The sequence below is a fragment of the Panthera tigris genome, chromosome B4 (genome assembly GCF_018350195.1).
Source record: "Panthera tigris isolate Pti1 chromosome B4, P.tigris_Pti1_mat1.1, whole genome shotgun sequence".
NCBI classification, from domain to species: domain Eukaryota; kingdom Metazoa; phylum Chordata; class Mammalia; order Carnivora; family Felidae; genus Panthera; species Panthera tigris.
This window is the reverse complement of record NC_056666.1, coordinates 62,788,389-62,805,658: the sequence shown is the minus strand read 5'-3', so window position 1 is coordinate 62,805,658 and position 17,270 is coordinate 62,788,389. Positions and strand designations below refer to the sequence as shown.

The 17,270-nt window shown below is 34.7% G+C and overlaps 1 protein-coding gene across 1 annotated transcript in view; it reads left to right on the top strand.

Annotated features, from left to right (window-relative positions):
* IPO8 (importin 8) overlaps positions 1-17,270 on the top strand; it is an 81,857-nt gene that overhangs the window by 30,231 nt on the left and 34,356 nt on the right. The window contains exons 11-20 of the mRNA XM_042992040.1: positions 415-491; positions 779-895; positions 1,327-1,416; positions 2,857-3,022; positions 4,202-4,362; positions 5,196-5,321; positions 8,993-9,059; positions 12,556-12,681; positions 13,357-13,454; positions 16,431-16,526. Of these exons, the coding sequence (XP_042847974.1) occupies positions 415-491; positions 779-895; positions 1,327-1,416; positions 2,857-3,022; positions 4,202-4,362; positions 5,196-5,321; positions 8,993-9,059; positions 12,556-12,681; positions 13,357-13,454; positions 16,431-16,526 (1,124 nt within the window). The remainder of the gene's footprint in view (positions 1-414; positions 492-778; positions 896-1,326; positions 1,417-2,856; positions 3,023-4,201; positions 4,363-5,195; positions 5,322-8,992; positions 9,060-12,555; positions 12,682-13,356; positions 13,455-16,430; positions 16,527-17,270) is intronic.

Here is a 17,270-nt window from a genome sequence, read left to right as displayed (position 1 = left end):
ATTATGTGTGTATGTGTGTATATGTGTATAATTGGTTTCTTTTTTTTCCACCATGTGAGCTCTGTGAGGGCCCTGTTTGATCGTTGTGTCCCCAGAGCCTAGAACAGTGCTGGCACATAGTAAGCACTAAATAAATTGTTGTTGTTTTTTGATAGAAAGCACTTTTCCTGTGAAACAGATATGCCAGCCATGTATTATTCTCTTTAATATGCTTGTTTAAAAGGACAGCCTACAGAGTTTGATAAATAATTGTGCATGGGAGCACCGGTACACCTTTAACTTTTTTATGCTATAAACCAGTGTCATATGTGGACTGTTTTATTTTTTTGTTTTGGAATAGTGGTCAGTCAGGTTTAAAATCTATAATAAGTAATTGTATTTTTACTAATGTGGTTTAACCTTTTAAAATCTTAGATATTTTTGAAGATTATGCTTCTCCCACCACAGCAGCCCAGACTCTCTTATATACTGCTGCAAAGAAAAGAAAAGAGGTATGCAGTAATTCTTTTTAAATCCAAGATTGAGAGGTGCACTGTGTGGATTTGACACTCTGTTATACCCCTAGTATTTGACAAATTATATTATTCATTATAACCTATCACTTTAGGAATATTTTTCTGTCCTAGTAAGGGAAAAGGGTTGTTTTCTTAATTATAATTGCTTGATAAAACACAGTAAGATGGCTTTAGTTTTGAAAATTTGTACATCCTATTTAATACTATAGCAGTTGGGCAGTGAAAGCTCACGTAGACTAAAACAGATTCTTCTGTTTCTGTAGGTGTTACCAAAAATGATGGCATTCTGTTATCAAATCCTGACAGACCCGAACTTTGACCCTAGGAAGAAAGATGGAGCCCTGCATGTGATTGGTTCCCTTGCTGATATTTTATTGAAGGTTCAACTACTCAAAATATAATTTACTTGAGCATAGGCAAATGAGAGGATATGACAGTTATGAATAATTTAAAACTTGTGACTGCTTCTGCATAATTGATTTGACTGTAAACATCCTTTTCTCTGTCACCCGTTTCTTTGATTAAAACAAAAATTTTACTTTGTCAGTTTTTCAGCATGAAACTGTTGCTAAATTAAAAAAGGATGCAATATGACTTTAGTGTTATTGCTGCAAAAGTCAATCAGTATCAAATTATTTTGTAAGGTACTATTTCTTGTTTTAAAACATACAATATGTAGGTCAAATAATTTTATAAAATTACACATAGAAGTATACTAAGCGTAAGTCATAATAAACACTTTATTTGGTTGTGATTTTTATATATGAAAAAGGCATTGATAAGTTAAAACTTCATATCTATCTCCTAACAGAAGAGTTTATTCAAGGACCAAATGGAGTTGTTGCTACAGAATCATGTATTTCCACTATTATTGTCTAACCTGGGATATCTTCGAGCTAGAGTAAGTTTTCCATATTTCCATTGTGTTTCTTAAAATGTTCATTTGTGGGGCACCTGGCTGGCTTAGTTAAAGGAGCATATGATTCTTGATCTTGGGGTTGTGAGATCGAGCTTCACGATGGGTATAGGGATTATTAAGAAAAATAAACTTTTCTTTTTTTTTTTAAGAAAAATAAACTTTAAAAAATGCTCATTTGTAAGATATTTTTTGAACTAAATGTTTTTGGATAAATTGACCTTTTACCATGTATCGGAACAAAATGAAGTCAGTCAGACTGTCCCTTATGGTCACATAAGCTGAATAAAGAACAAACTAATAAATAAAGGATTTATGGATTTTAATTCCAGCTGCTTTAGATTTTCACTCTAGCCCCACTTGCTGCATTCATAAAACATGGAGTGAGAGGGATAATGTTATAGCAATAGTACAATGTAAATTTGTAAACTGATTAATTTTCAGTGTCCAAAACAACCTGAAATTCTAGTTTGGCTAAAACCTTAATTAGTACAGATAGTATATTAGGTCGATATGCCTTAGAAAAATGGAGAAGATAATAATTCACATAAACTTATTTGTGTTCTAAGTGTATATGACTTCTAGAATCAATATCTTTTATGGAGAAATAAAAATAGAACTTTAATTCGAGAGCCTAGTGTTTATCTTTATAATTACATCAACACAAAAAATGTCTTGCTATAAAGAACATACGTTAACAATGTCTTACACACTAAAGCCTTTTTATAAACAGATGGCAACATTCCCTGGAGAAGTATTTGGGCACATGTAGATTAGAGGTATGGAGGGCATACAAATGTTTTTATAGGTAGGCTGTAACCTTTGACAGGCTGTGTGAATTGTAATTCTCTTGCTAAAAGTCTTTTAGCAGTAAAACAAATTACCGTTAATTGTGTCTTATGTACATGGAGAATTAAAGTAATAATATGATTCTGTGGTCTAATAGTTTAAAGTTTGGTAATCTATATAAGATTTAAAATTCTTCATACTTTATATGAGCAAAAAAGTTTGCTAAGTCCCTACATGAGTAAGGGAAAATAATATTTCATTTGTTTGCTGGGAAGGCCAGCAAATGAAAGTTAAATGTTGGTTTGTAGTAGCTCTTACATATAAATAACACATTAGTTATGACTCATAATATTTATTAAGCATAAACAGGATTTCTTTTTTCAGAGACGCTTCAGTTAGGCCCATTTTCTTTTCCCTGTGAAAAATTGCGTATAGATAATTTAGAAGTAACAACTGCCTTTTTAAATAAAAAGAGTGGGAAGTCCAGAAGTTAAAAACTATGGGTAATATGCTACCCTCCAAAAACAAACAGTACTTGGTAGAGTTAATGATATTTTACTAAGAAGTTCTTATGTGCATGACTTTATTATAGAATGCCACAATCCTAACAGTTTCCTACTTAATTTCTTCTTATAGTCCTGTTGGGTACTTCATGCGTTTAGTTCTTTGAAGTTTCATAATGAGCTCAATCTGAGAAATGCAGTCGAACTGGCAAAGAAGAGCCTGATTGAAGATAAGGAGATGCCTGTCAAAGTTGAAGCTGCCCTTGCTCTTCAGTCATTAATTTCTAACCAGACACAAGGTAAAGCCAAAAATACCTTTTAAAGGGTTTATGTTATTTTATTTTTTGAAATCCTTTCTTCTTATCCTAATAAGGATGATTTCTCTGAGTCTTCAGGTGCAAGGTTTAGATTTCTGAGCTTTTGTTCCCTCAGAATTTTATAGCAGTTTATCCTTGCCCTTTTCAGGAGTTCCTATTGACTGGTCTCCAGAAAAATTTTGGATTAGGAAATAAGTTGATAGTTATTGGCCGCTGGGGTAGGCTGGGAATCAGGAGACCTGGTGTCTAATTTTGATTGTGCTACTAGGTTGCTGTGTAAGCCTGTGTAGAGGCATAACATCTGTCAAGGGTTAGCTTTCCATATATTTAAATTCAGGGGATTGAACTAAATGGCCTCAAGAGACCTTTCAGCTCTAGGACTCTGATTCTACTAGTTCGGAAAGTAGCAAGTGGAATTTCTGGTGAGTGATAACACAGATAACTCGTTTGTTTGTTCAGAAGAATATTCTGTTCAAAGTTCAAGTAAACCTTGGGAAGTAAATTCAGTTTTATGAAGTACGTGAATCTAATTTACTTCTGTTCAACAGTGTTTCAGTGGGAAGACTGAATATTGTACAAGGACATGTGGGAGGAAGTATTCAGCATAGTTTTTATGTACATGATTTTTTATACTTATATCTTGATATATACATGTTCTGTAAGTCATCCTGATGATAGAACGTTTGTATAATTAGAATTTCTCAATGAAGGGTCTTGGCATTTTGGGCAGGACCGTTCTTTCCTCTGTAGGATTGATTACCTTTAATTAAGGGGAAGTGGATGTGTTAGTGAAGATTATTTTGGTATAGCTTTAAAAAAATTTTTTTTATTTTGAGAGAAACAGAGAATGTGCTGTGGGGAGGGACAGAGAGAGAGGGAGACAAAGAATCCCAAGCAGGCTCTGTGCTTCAGTGCAAAGCCTGATGCGGGACTTGAACTCACAAACTGTGAGATCATGACCTGAGCCGAAACTAAGAGTCAGACGCTTAACTGACTGAACCACCCAGGTGCCCTGGTACAGCTTTGTATCTTATACCATAAAGCAAGTATCTGTCAAGAGCCTATTACCCTGTGTCACTTAACCTTGTGACCAAGTTAATTCCTATCACCAATTTTGAATACCTAATTTTTTTACTCATTTTGTTTGTTTTATTGCATTAGCTAAGGAATATATGAAGCCACACGTAAGGCCTATCATGCAGGAGCTGTTGCACATTGTTAGAGAGACAGAAAATGATGATGTTACTAATGTTATCCAGAAGATGATATGTGAATATAGTCAAGAAGTAGCTTCAATTGCTGTTGATATGACCCAACATTTGGTAAGAATGGGCAAAGTTTTATGTTAGTTTGAAAATAAATTCAGCCTTGAATAATAAAAATAAAAGCCTTGACTGATCTAAGTAAATTGAATTCCAAAATTTGGAGTTCAGTTTTATATGTAATTGAAATGTTAATATAAAAATGTTTGCTCTAGTAATTCTGACAGTTGTTAATTTCTATATTTAATTAGACTTAAATCTAATAACATTGGGATCATTTCATCTGTAATATTCTGAGATTTTACAATGATGTAATTTGTGAGCTTTTTAAATTTTCATTTTGTGGGTTTTGAATCTGGAAACTCATTTCCTTCAGTTTTGGGCAATTTTTGCATTACTTATTTGATTAATTTCTCCCTACCATTTTTTTTTTTTTTTCTATTCTATAGTTCTGATAAGGAATATTGGATCAGGACCGAGTCTTTAATTTTCTTACCTTTTTTTCCTCATCTTCCATGTCTATCTGTCTTTTTTGTTTCATTTTCTAGGTGATTTCTTAACTTTGTCTTCTACCTTCTATCAAATTTTTCACTTGACTATTGCTAGATTTCAGTTTTCTTAGACTTTGGGTTTATTTGTTTAATGACAACCAGATGTTAAATAATAGCTAATTGTTATAACTAATGTATATTCCACTCTAGTGACTAGATAAGGAAAAATTGACTGTACTTAAAACATGATAGTCTATCATTGATTTACTTGGTAAAGTGTGTAACTTATGTTTGAGCAATGCTGACGTCTAGATGAGTACCACTGCCCTTTTATTAACTTACAACAACGAGGGGTAGGTGTAACATTACTAATTGTTGAATATGTTTATGTTATGTTCATAGGCTGAGATATTTGGCAAAGTCCTTCAAAGTGATGAATATGAAGAAATCGAAGACAAAACAGTAATGGCGATGGGAATTTTACATACTATTGATACTATCTTGACAGTTGTAGAAGATCATAAAGAGGTGGAATTTGTGTTTTATTATGTCATTATAGTACCATTAACTGAAATTTATATGATCAATGGGCATGACTTTAAAGTTGCTATTTAGGGGCATCTGGGTGGCTCAGTTGATTAAGTGTCTGACTCTTGGTTTTGGCTCAGGTCATGATCCATGGTTCATGATTTCGAGCCCCATGTCAACTGTGCTGACAGCTGCAGAGCCTGCTTGGGATTCTCTGTCTCCCTCTCTCTCTCTGTGCCTTCTCTGCTCTCTATCTCTCTCTCTCAAAATAAATCAACGTTAAAATTGCTATTATATATGTTGTTAGATTTTAAAAATTACCTTCAAATTTTCAAAGGCCATATTAAAATGATTGAGGGGGGAAATATTACATGTTGTTGTAAGGTATATAGGACATTTCTGTATTATTAAACTGAGTTTAGTTCATCACATCTGTGTTCCAGGCTAGATTTTTGGGGAATATCAAATTGAATAAGACATGAACTCTGCCTTTTGAAAAAAAATTTTTTTTTTAACGTTTATTTATTTTTGAGACAGAGAGAGACAGAGCATGAACAGGGGAGGGGCAGAGAGAGAGGGAGACACAGAACCCGAAACAGCCTCCAGGCTCTGAGCTGTCAGCCCAGAGCCCGACGCGGGGCTCGAACTCACGGACCGCGAGATCGTGACCTGAGCTGAAGTCGGCCGCTTAACCGACTGAGCCACCCAGGCGCCCCGAACTCTGCCTTTTGGAACCCACAGTCTAGTCCTTCTTGTAGAGAGTGATAGCCATTCAATCACAGTGGCAGATATTAAGTAGTGGAACAAAATTCAAATGTAACAAACATGAGAATGGAAGGGAAGAAGAACTTAAAACATCATCTTTCTTAAACTGAATTCCAGAACCATATTGGGAGAAGAATTTGTGCAGATAGTTATTAGGTGCTTTCCCCTCTGTTCACTGATAGGATTTTACTAGTGTCACCATGAGATCACTGGAGCTGGTAAATGGTAGTGTCCTTTTGCAGAAGTGGAAAACAAGTTTATGTAGTATCAGGAGTCTTGCTCATGGCCATAGAGTTTTGGGTTTGCAGTCAGATTATTCTGATAATATATCCATTTATCTCCACCTGAAACCTGCCACCCTCCTCCCCAAGTATTACATCGCCTTTCAGATTTGAGTTGGTTCCTTCTGTGAGCTCAGGCTGACTTGCTCAGCAATGGCGGCAGCTCCTGTTTCATACAGTGGGACTTAGGAAGCAGGTGGTGGTTCTTTAAATAGCATTGTTAAACCCCGTGGCTGTTGATTTATCCTGTGTTTATCACACACCAGTGGAAAATTACTGGATTCTTAAAAACAGTTCGATATTCTTCTCTTGGGCAGGCCTCCTTCACCTAAAAAGGCTTAATGTGAATTTTTATTCCCATATTCATTATTTTATTTTTGTATTCTTGTTAAAACTGTATGGGCCATTCAGGAACAGTGAGATGTTCCAAATTACAACAAGCATACTGAAGGATAATTCTTTTGCCTTATATGCAGAACTCGTATTTTTAAATTTGGAGACCTTAGAAATCTCCTAATCCAGTTTTCTAACATATGTGTGTGTCGAAGATGGGCAGTAGTAAAATGAGCAGCAGGATTAGTTTGAAAACAAAACAGTACTTTACCTTTTTGTTTTAATATTTTTACTCTTGATATTAATTTTGCATTTCAGATAAAGGAGCATGTGAACTTACTGTGATTATCAAAGGAGGCATGGTTTAAAATTGAGAAGCACTAATCCAATCCAGCTTCCTTACCTATGAAAAAAATGTGAAGCCTTCAGTGAGTGGCTTTACGAAGGTCATAGATAATTAGAGGCAAAACAAGGAGTAGAATCTTGGTCTCCTGACTGCCTGTCTTGGGATTTTGAACTTTGGCTTATTAAAAGCAAACTTTGAGAAAAATCTTTCCTTAAAAGGAAAAATCACATGTGTATGAATACATGCACACTGAATATATGCAGAACAAAATTAGAAATCTAAGCCAGATGTTTACGTATATGCAGTTTTCTTTAATGATTTAAATATATTGACAAATTTTCAAACTGGAGATTTTGGATCATTTGAACTTTAACACAGTACTTTAAAGCTGAATATTCAAAGAATATGCTCAAAAGTTGAAATAGGATACTTAGATGGACAATGTAACCCATGATGGAGTTTAATTTTTGCTTATTTAAAAAATATTTAGTACAACCTGTGTTGAAAAATTCAAAAGACATGAAAAGGTATTCAGTGAAATTTCACCTTCTCACTCCAGCTCCCCAGATGTCATTCTCCTCTGTGGAGGAGGTAGTTCCTCTCCTAGGTTTTTGTACCCTTCCAGAGATATTTTCTCTTATAACATCTAAGTAAAAAAAAATGAGTGTGTATTTTTTTCTTTTATGAAAATGATAGTATACAGTTTTTATCTGCCATTTTTGAATTATGTCTTGGTGATCCTTCCATAATTATTAGCCACTAAAGTTAGTATTTTTAGTAGTTGCATAATCTTTCTTTATGTGTCAGTTTATTCAACCAGTCCCTCATTAATGAATATCATTTAACTGTCCCTTCCTAAACGGACCTTTGGTTGTTACTAATCACAAACATTGCTGCAGTGAATGGCCTGTTACATGTCATTTGCACAGGTAATAATATGTCTGGAGGACAGATTCCTTGAAGTGGACTTGCTGGGTCAAAGGATCTTGAGAGATAATTGCTAACTTGGCCACATTACACTCCCCAAATCAATGTACAGCAGTGCCTCTCTTCCCAGCTAATACTTTTTGATCATTGCCAGTTTGTTAGGTGAAAAATGGTAATCTTGGGCTTAGAATTTGTACCCTTCTCATGTATGAGAGTTAATATCTTGTTATAAGCTTAAAGTCTGTTTGTATTTCTTTTTTATGACCTTTGCCTTTTTTTCCTCTTGACTTGATTTCACGGGAGCCAATTTGATATTTGTGGTACCATTTGAAAATATTTCCCTCAATTTTTCATTCATCTTTGACTTTTCCCTACACTATGCAGATATTTTTAATTTTTGAAATCAAATGGCTCAATATATTTGTTTCTGATTTTTGGCCTTTGAGCCATTTTCCATCTTCAGGATTATACACAACTTCTTTTCATTTCTTCTCGTATTTCTATGGCCTAAGTTTTCACGTTGAAATCTTTCATTCACTAGGAACTTACTTTATTGTAAAATATGAGGTTAGGAACTAATTTAATTTATAATTTTATTATGGATTTAACTCTCACTTCCATCATTCGTCTGCTTTTCAGAATTTCTTGGTTATTTTTTTCACTTGAAATTTAGAATTGTCAACTTATCCCTCCAAAAAAGTTTTGTTGATGTTTTTACTGGGTTAGTATTTATAGAGTAAGAGTTACCATGGTGGATTTTATTTTATCTTTTATTTTATTTTTATTTATTTTAATGTTTATTTATTTTTGAGAGAGCACAAGTTGGGGAGGGACAAACACAGGGGGCAGAGGATCCTAAGCGGGCTGTGTGCCGACAGCAGTGAGCTTGATGTGGGGCTCGAACTCAAAAACTGTGAGATCATGACCTGACCGGAAGTCGGATGGTCAACCAGCTGAGCCACCCAGGCACCCCAGTTATCACGATGGATTTTAAACTAAATGTTTAAATTTGTCTTTAGGTTACTCAGCAGTTAGAGAACATCTGTCTGCGTATCATTGATCTCGTTTTACAGAAACATGTAATTGGTAAGTTCAAAGGTAGAGTAAAAAAGTTAATTGATATTTTTTAACTTGGTAAACTTAAAGTGCATTTTTAGCCCTTCAGATTCAACAGTATGGACAATTTTGAAGGAGAGAAGCTTTCATTTTCTTCTGTTTTTTGGATATACTTTCGAGTATTATATATCTGTATTTTCATTTAGAGAAAAATTTAATACATCCAATTAAGAATTCCTAGTCTTGGAATTGAAAAATGTGAAATGATAGATCTATGTCTTTTCAGAAGTATGAAATAATTATTGTTCCGTTATCTATTATAGAGCCCAACTTCTGAATAGAACCAGTAACTAATAGAATCAGGATGTTACAATAGATGGGAATTTGTAGAAGAGGCTGTTTTTCCAGTATCCAAGCACTTTGCAGGTGGCAGCCCCCAGTCCTGTGCCCTGGAGAGTGTTGCAGCCTACATAGTGTGCAGACAGAAAGCTGAAAGAAAAGCGTGTTACTGCTTAAGAGCAATTGTCTCTAAAATTTTTCTCACTCACACCATTGATAGAAAATTGAGCATGCATTTCTAATATATGTGAATGATATTTGAATACAAATTATAGGCAATATATATGTTACAAAACCACATTTACATATATAAAAACAGAAATGTAGAAGGATGGGATTAAATGTCTATATAAAATGTTCTAATACACATTATATACATATATACACACACATTTTATACTATGTATATATTATATACATATATCTATATCTATATCTAGATATTATTTCCCATTTCAGTACACTGCCTAGGGTACATACCCCTTACTTTTGAAATCATTGCTATAAAGCTGTAGTTCTCAAACTTTGGTATGCATAAGAATCACCAAGGAGCTAGTTCAAATGAAGATTTCTGGACCATAACCCTAGAGATTCTGATAAGCAAAAAAAGAACATATTCATTTATGTCTTTATTCATGGAAGAGATTGTAACCAAAAATTCTCCATTTAAAATAAAGCGATCTGGAGGAGTGACACTGTGAAGTAAGATAAAGAGAAATAGTTTATACTAACTTTTTCATCTGTCTATACCAGCTATTTGATTTGAGCAAATGAAATGTCAGGATGTTAAGGAAAGGGGCCTATTTTTGGGTGTAGTGAACAGATGAGAAAGCCATGGCTCCAGTTGCCTGTCTAGTATCTCATTCCTAGCTTTAAGGTGACAGGTGGTCTTTTCTTGTGTCTTTAGTTGTGATGTAATGTTAATGACCCTTTTTGAACCAATATTTGGCCATGCAGGATCTTAGATTAAAAAAAAAAAAAAAAGTTCTGTAAGATGTCATGGGCCGAATCTGTTTTTCTGGGACCCCCACCACAGCAGCCTGACTTTGTTTGTGTCCATGGTCCAGTCTCTTTCCATTGTCTTACTTTCCTTTTCTCCATTGCCTGTTTTCATTGCTAATTTACTTATAAGATTTCATTTATTATTAGAAGCCAGGTTTAGCTATTACTGCTTTATCTGCTTTATCTTATGCAGGAAGTGAAAGTTAGTATAATCATCCCACCCTAAGAGTCTTCTTGATTGAGAATGATTGAAATAACTTTTGGCGAATTCAAGCATAAATGGAATGTAGTGGAAGGATGTTTGATAGCTCACTGAATCCGTGGGAAGGCTGGAATTGGCTGGAGCCAGCATGATTGTGCCATAGAAGTGGTCTGCTGAGAAAGTCAGTGCTGTCTTTGTCCACACTGGGTTCTAGATTGCTGCCCACCACAGTTCAGCCTCCAGCACAGCCGCAAAAATTAATCTGCAACAGCTTTGTGCCTTCTAGTTTCTCTGTCAAGTTTCAGAGTCCTGGTCTTCAGCATCTGAGTATCGGGTTGTGCACACGTGCTGAGCGTGTGCAAGGAAATATTGGGCTCCTTTTCTGTCTTGAGCCTTTATAAAGTTAGGAAGAGGCATTTGCTCTCCTTTTCTCCAAGGTGTGGGGTAATGATGAACAGAACTTTCAGATGTTTCATATTCAGATAAGGCTGTTTTTCAAGTGATTGTCTTACATAACAAGTTCTTTCCCAATATCTGTAATTTACATTTTATTTTGTTCTTGGTAAGGCAACTATCTGTCTTATCAGCTTTTGAATATATTGTTTCTTTGTTTTTAATGTTTATTTTTTGAGAGAGAGAGAACGAGAATGAGTGGGGGAGGGGCAGAGAAAGATAGAGGATCTGAAGCAGGTGAGGAGAGCCTAAGGCAGGGCTTGAACTCACAAACCTTGAAATCATGACCTGAGCTGAAGTTGGACTCTTAACTGAGCCACCCAGGCTTCCCATATATATTGTTTTAAATAATGCTACAGGGTCACCTGGCTGGCTCAGTTGGTTGAACGTCCGACTTCTGCTTAGGTTATGATCTCAGTGTTAGGTTCGTGGTTTCGGGCCCACTGGGTTTGCTACTGTCAGCATGGAGTCTGCTTTGGATCCTCTGTCCCCATCTCTCTCTCTCTCTCTCTCTCTCTCTCTCTCTCTCTCTCTCTCTCTCTCTCTCAAAAATAAACATTAAAAAAATTATATTACAGAAAAAACCTCCAAGCTTCCAGAGTGAATATTAGTTCCTTTTAAATAGGAGGGACACCTGTGTGGCTCAGTGGGTTGAGCATCCTACTTTGGCTCAGGTCATAATCTCACAGCTCCTGAATTCAAGCCCCACGTCGGGCTCTGTGCTGACAGCTCAGAGCCTGGAGCCTGCTTTGGATCTGTGTCTCCCTCTCTCTCTGCTCATGCTGTGCCTCTCTTTCTCAAAAATAAATAAACATTAAAAATTAAAATAAATAAGAGGGAAAAAATCTTTGAACTTAAAAGACTTTTGCTCAGTGATGGACATGGTGGGAATTATTTGAAAAATTTTGTATTGAGATTTGTATTTTCTGATTGTATGTTTAGATATGATGTACTTTTGACTGAGAGCAATAAGAAATATATATGCAAATACAAGAATATTCTCTTTGGACTCTTCTACTTTATAGTGGGTATCACTGACTTGAGATAAATTTTAAAATACTGCACAAGTATTACGTGATTTGTAAATTGACAAAATACGGTCCAGAACATAGTTTGTAAAAATATGTGAGATCGGAAGATATTGTAGCCTAGCTTAATTAAGCTTTCCAAAGAACACTAATTATTTGTAAGTTAACAGTACTGTGCACAAGAGATATACAACAATTCCTTCTTGTACCCATTTCTAATATAGCTTTAGAAGTATAACTATATTTTAGTACACAGTATCAAGAAAATATGTATTTCCAGTATTCTAGGGAAATGTAGTAAAAGCAAATCTTTGCCTTGTCCTGTTGGGTAGGGGGCAGATGGAAGGTGGCAAATATGGGAATGCTGAGAAAGGGGTGCTCAAGTATGTTAGGTGCAGAGGAATGTATGCAGGTAGATAGTCTCAATCCTCCCCTCTGTGGTCTTTGTGTTTTAATTTTTGCTGTTTCCTAGCATTCTAACTAGAGATTTTCTTCCTTCTAGAATTCTATGAAGAAATTCTTTCACTGGCCTACAGTTTAACCTGCCATGGCATTTCCCCTCAAATGTGGCAGCTGCTAGGTATATTATATGAGGTGTTTCAGCAGGATTGTTTTGAATACTTTACAGGTATGCCTTTGGCCATGTAACATTTTTGCTTTTCTGTGTCTGGACATTATTTCCTTTGACACATGACATAAAGACACATACGATTCCGGTACTAATCAGAAAACAGTTGTTATTTCTCTGTGGAGTAAAGAAAGGGTGGTGCTATTAGAGCAGTGTTTTCCAGAGCTAGGGATACAGGCAGTAGGAAGGAGCCTGTTTCCTGTTGTATCTCAAATTAGTTTGCAGTCAGAACAAATGTCCATACATTAATTCAGTTAGTATTTTCTGAATACGGTCTATATTTCAAGCACTGTTCTAAGTATAGCGGTATAGCAGTGAACAAAATAGACAGCATTGCTCTTTTGACGCTTCCATTTCTGGTTGGGGGGAGGGAAGGTGGGGAACACACAGATAAGCAAGAAAATACACACTTTGTGAAGTGGTGATGAGTCCTTTAGAGAAAAGGACAAACATTCAGAACAATCACTATAATAAATGGTGAGCATTTTAATCTTCCTGATCCACATTTTCCTCATCTATAAATAGGGCAGATCTGTCACTTTCCTTACTAGCATTTGTGGCTGCGAAGGAAGATAGTAATATGTGGGTGCTATAGAAATATAGCTTCCGTGGGAATCATTTATTTCTACTCCTGTTACTCAAGTCTCATTGGGATTTTGAATTTTTTTTTTCCAGATATGATGCCTCTCCTGCATAATTATGTGACAATAGATACAAATACTTTATTATCTAATCCAAAGCATTTAGAAATACTTTTTACAATGTGTAGAAAGGTAAGCGTGTCCTAATCAGTTGTAGTGGTTCTTAGTAATGTTTGAGTGTTTTACTGCTGGTCACTCTCAATTTGTTTCTTACACCTTTAGTTCTGTATTGCCTCCATCAACATATATTTGCCATTTTGTATTTTCTAATAGAGCTTGGAATTATTATTTGAAAATTTTATATTTGTGTTGTGCTTAAGAATGCTTGCCACTTTTATAGCTGTGTACTTTATAATGGTCAGGGTAAATAATTTTGTTTGTTTTTCCTTCAAAAATGCAAACTTACTACTTGATGAAAGAAAAGTGCTAAGAAAATAAGCACACAGTTTGTCATTCTTGATTTTTTTAAATTGAATGTGTATATTGGAAACAACTAGATGTATATATTTTGATTATAAATAAGACAAAAAATTGGAATAGTTGGAAAAACAGTATCATTTAGCTCAATACAGGTTGATTTATCAGCCATATACTGGCTACTGTTAGATTCACATGCAGACATGTCTACTGTGTTGTCTTTGTCACGGGTTAGATTTTGCCCTCTATTGGTTATATCTAGGAATCATTGATGAGTATAAATAATATTTTCCTTTCTCCTTTAGGTGAATATTTATATACACATAAATATAAAACTGTATGTTGCATAAAGCTGCCAAATATCTAAGTTTGGCCTTGGAGTTGGGACTAAAGTATCTAGTCTACAACCTGTCTTTCTCACTAAAAGAGATGTGTACCAAGATATGTTAAGAGCTCTGAGCTGCCAATCAGCACATCTGATTAAAGTCTCAGTTCAGTTGTAAAGAGCCTGGGAGATTTTGGGAGGTCCCTAAATTTCATCACATATAAATGAAAGGAGTAGAATCATGATTTTTAAAGACTCCTTTAGCTCTGTAATACCTAGCTTATTAAATCAAAATCACTTGGCAGTACTTAGTATTTTCTCCTAAGTTGTGTAGACAAGTGCTATTGAGGGAAAGGGAAAGAGACAGCAGCAAGCAGAAAACATAACAGTCCTACACCCATTAGTACAGCTGCTCTGTATTATATCTGCTGGGATAAAAGTGATGCTCACAGTAATGTCCTTAGACTTACCAAGTAGTTAAAATATATGTCCTACTCTTGGTTTTTAGTAATAACTAATACTTACTGGACTCTTCCTGTATACCAGGTATTTCCTCAGCATTTTATACATATTAACTTATTTTATCTTTACAATATTATGAGGAAGGTATCACCTTTTGGTCAAAGAGGAGACCAAGGTATAATTTTTTGCATCGTGTCTGAGGTTTAGTACATTGTCCTAAGTCACAGAGCTAGTCTTTGTTGGAACCATATTTGAACCCAGGTGGTCTGGCTTCAGAGCCCATTTTTTAAATTACTAAACATATTTTGTTTCTTCTCCTTTTGGAGGTGGGGACCAAAACCAACCAACCAACCAGCCAACCAACAAACAAAAAACCAAGCAAATACAATTTGGGGAAAAAGGAGTGATTTATTTATTCTTTCTGTATTGTATGCCACCATGATGGAAACAGTAAGACACAGAGGTTAATAAGTTTGTTTGAAAACACAGATAATAAGTGGCAGTGCTGGAATTTGAACCAAGCATTCTGGTTCCAGAGCCCATTTACATTTAGAATCTAGATCTAAATACATTGCCCTAGAGGTAAATTTTAAACTTTATGTAAATAGTGTTGGTTCTTGGTGTTGCCAGCTACCTGCTTAGGATTCAGCTCACTGATCCATCTGTTTTCCAGCTTCCAAAATTTTATAGCTATCTACTTTTTCCTTTTCTCTGTCTTTGTGGATTTATGCCTCTAAAATCTCTTTACTATCATTTTAATAGTCTTTTGGGAAGTAATAAAATTAAATGGGAATGTTCAATCTGTCTTCTTTACCTGGAATTTCTTTTTAATTCAGTTTTCTTAAATTGTATTTGCCTAGGAATTATCCAATTAACGTGAGTTTTCAAATATATAAGGAATATAATGTTCTCCATAATATTTACTTATTTCTAATCTCTCCTTTATCTGTATTTATGTCTTTCATGTCTTTTGTTTAAACAAATAGCTTAAGTATTTTGTTTGCAACTATCATTTCTAATATTTTTAAAATTTTGTTCTTTTTAAGAATAATTTTGACAAAGGCTGTCTACTTTGTTGTCTTTATTCAGTGAATCTGTTTTTTGTTTCTGTTATTTGTATTGTTTGTATTTTTAATTTCTGTCTCCTCTTTGTTCTTTGGGTTAAGTCTGTTCTTTTTCTTATAGCTTGTGTTTGAACATTTATTAATTTTTTTTATATTTCTTAATTTCCAACATAAGCTTGCCTCTACTCTGCGAATCTCTCTTCTGGGAACCTTATTATAAGGCAATTATATTCCAAATTTTATGTATGAACATGTGCATTGTAGAATTGTTTATAATAGTGAAAATACAGCATTGACAATAGAGGAATATCTAGTAAACTGTTATATTTATCTACTGTAATACTTACAGTCCTAAGTTATAACATCGATGGAAAATGTTTGTAGTTTAAAGTCCAAATGGAGAAATTAAAAGGTGTGTGATATCAAATTATGGTTATTATTTTGAAAAAAGTGAGTATATATGGACAAGAACTCAAAAGAAACAGAAACTACAGGGTTTGTTTCATTGTTTAAAAGTAAGGTTTGAAAATTTCATTTCATTTTATTGGTTTGTTGTTTTGTTGCCTTTAAGGGAAGCTTCGTTTATCTGAAGTTAATTCCTATAGCTTAACTTTATTAATCCAAAGTTAAATAGGTGAATTCTTTCTTCTTAAAAGGAATTAGAGTAGATAAAGAAGATAGATGTACTTTATTTTGACCTTCCTTCTTTTGGGTGGGCAAACTTAGAAAGCAAAGCTGCGATTCTAATGTGTGAATTTTTATGAGCTATTTGCTTCATGTACACTTGATTAAATTCTCTGCAGTGCCATTCACTGCTAAGCTAAATTGTGATTACTGTAGGTACTATGTGGAGATGCAGGAGAAGATGCGGAATGTCATGCAGCCAAACTCCTTGAAGTCATCATTCTTCAGTGCAAAGGAAAGGGAATTGATCAGGTAATACATGTATGGAAAGTTTGTACTTGATGTTTATACTGAAATTTTACCTGATTGACATTTTGTTTATATTATATGATGGAAAATTAAAAAGATAGCCTGAAGTTTGTGCTTCCTGGTACAAATCCTATTTAAATGGCAAGGAAAAATACCCATGCAATTTGAAAATTGCACCTTGCATTCTAGCAGAGAAAGAAATAAACAGAAAAATATGTAATAATTTAAGAGGCTATCAAGCGAATCATGAAGGAGATGAATATGTAAATTCTACTTAATTGGTTTCCCAGAGATTTGCATTTTCCCTTTGTTTTTGTAGATTCTACTGAAATATTCTCAGATTTGTTCTTTTAACCAGAAATGAAGATACTGTACAAAAAAGAAAAAGTTTCTTTTACTGATTTAAAAAGTATTATAGGGGCACCCGGTGGCTCAGTTGGTTAAGTGTCCGACTCTTGATTTCAGCTCGGTTTGTGAGTTTGAGCGCCACATTGGGCTCTGCGCTGACAGCACTGAGCCTGCTTGGGATTCTTCTCTCTCTCTCTCTGCCCCTCCCCTGCTCTCTCTCTCTCTCTCTCCCTCAAAATAAAAATTTTTAAAAAGTATTACAAATTTTCAACAAAGATTAATTTGATATTTGGTGTAATCATGGTATGATAGATACTGAGAAAAAAAGTCTTCAAGTAAAATTGTGGAGTTGTCTTTTTTTCTTTCAGTTCTGTAATGTTTGCTCCATGTATTTTTTGG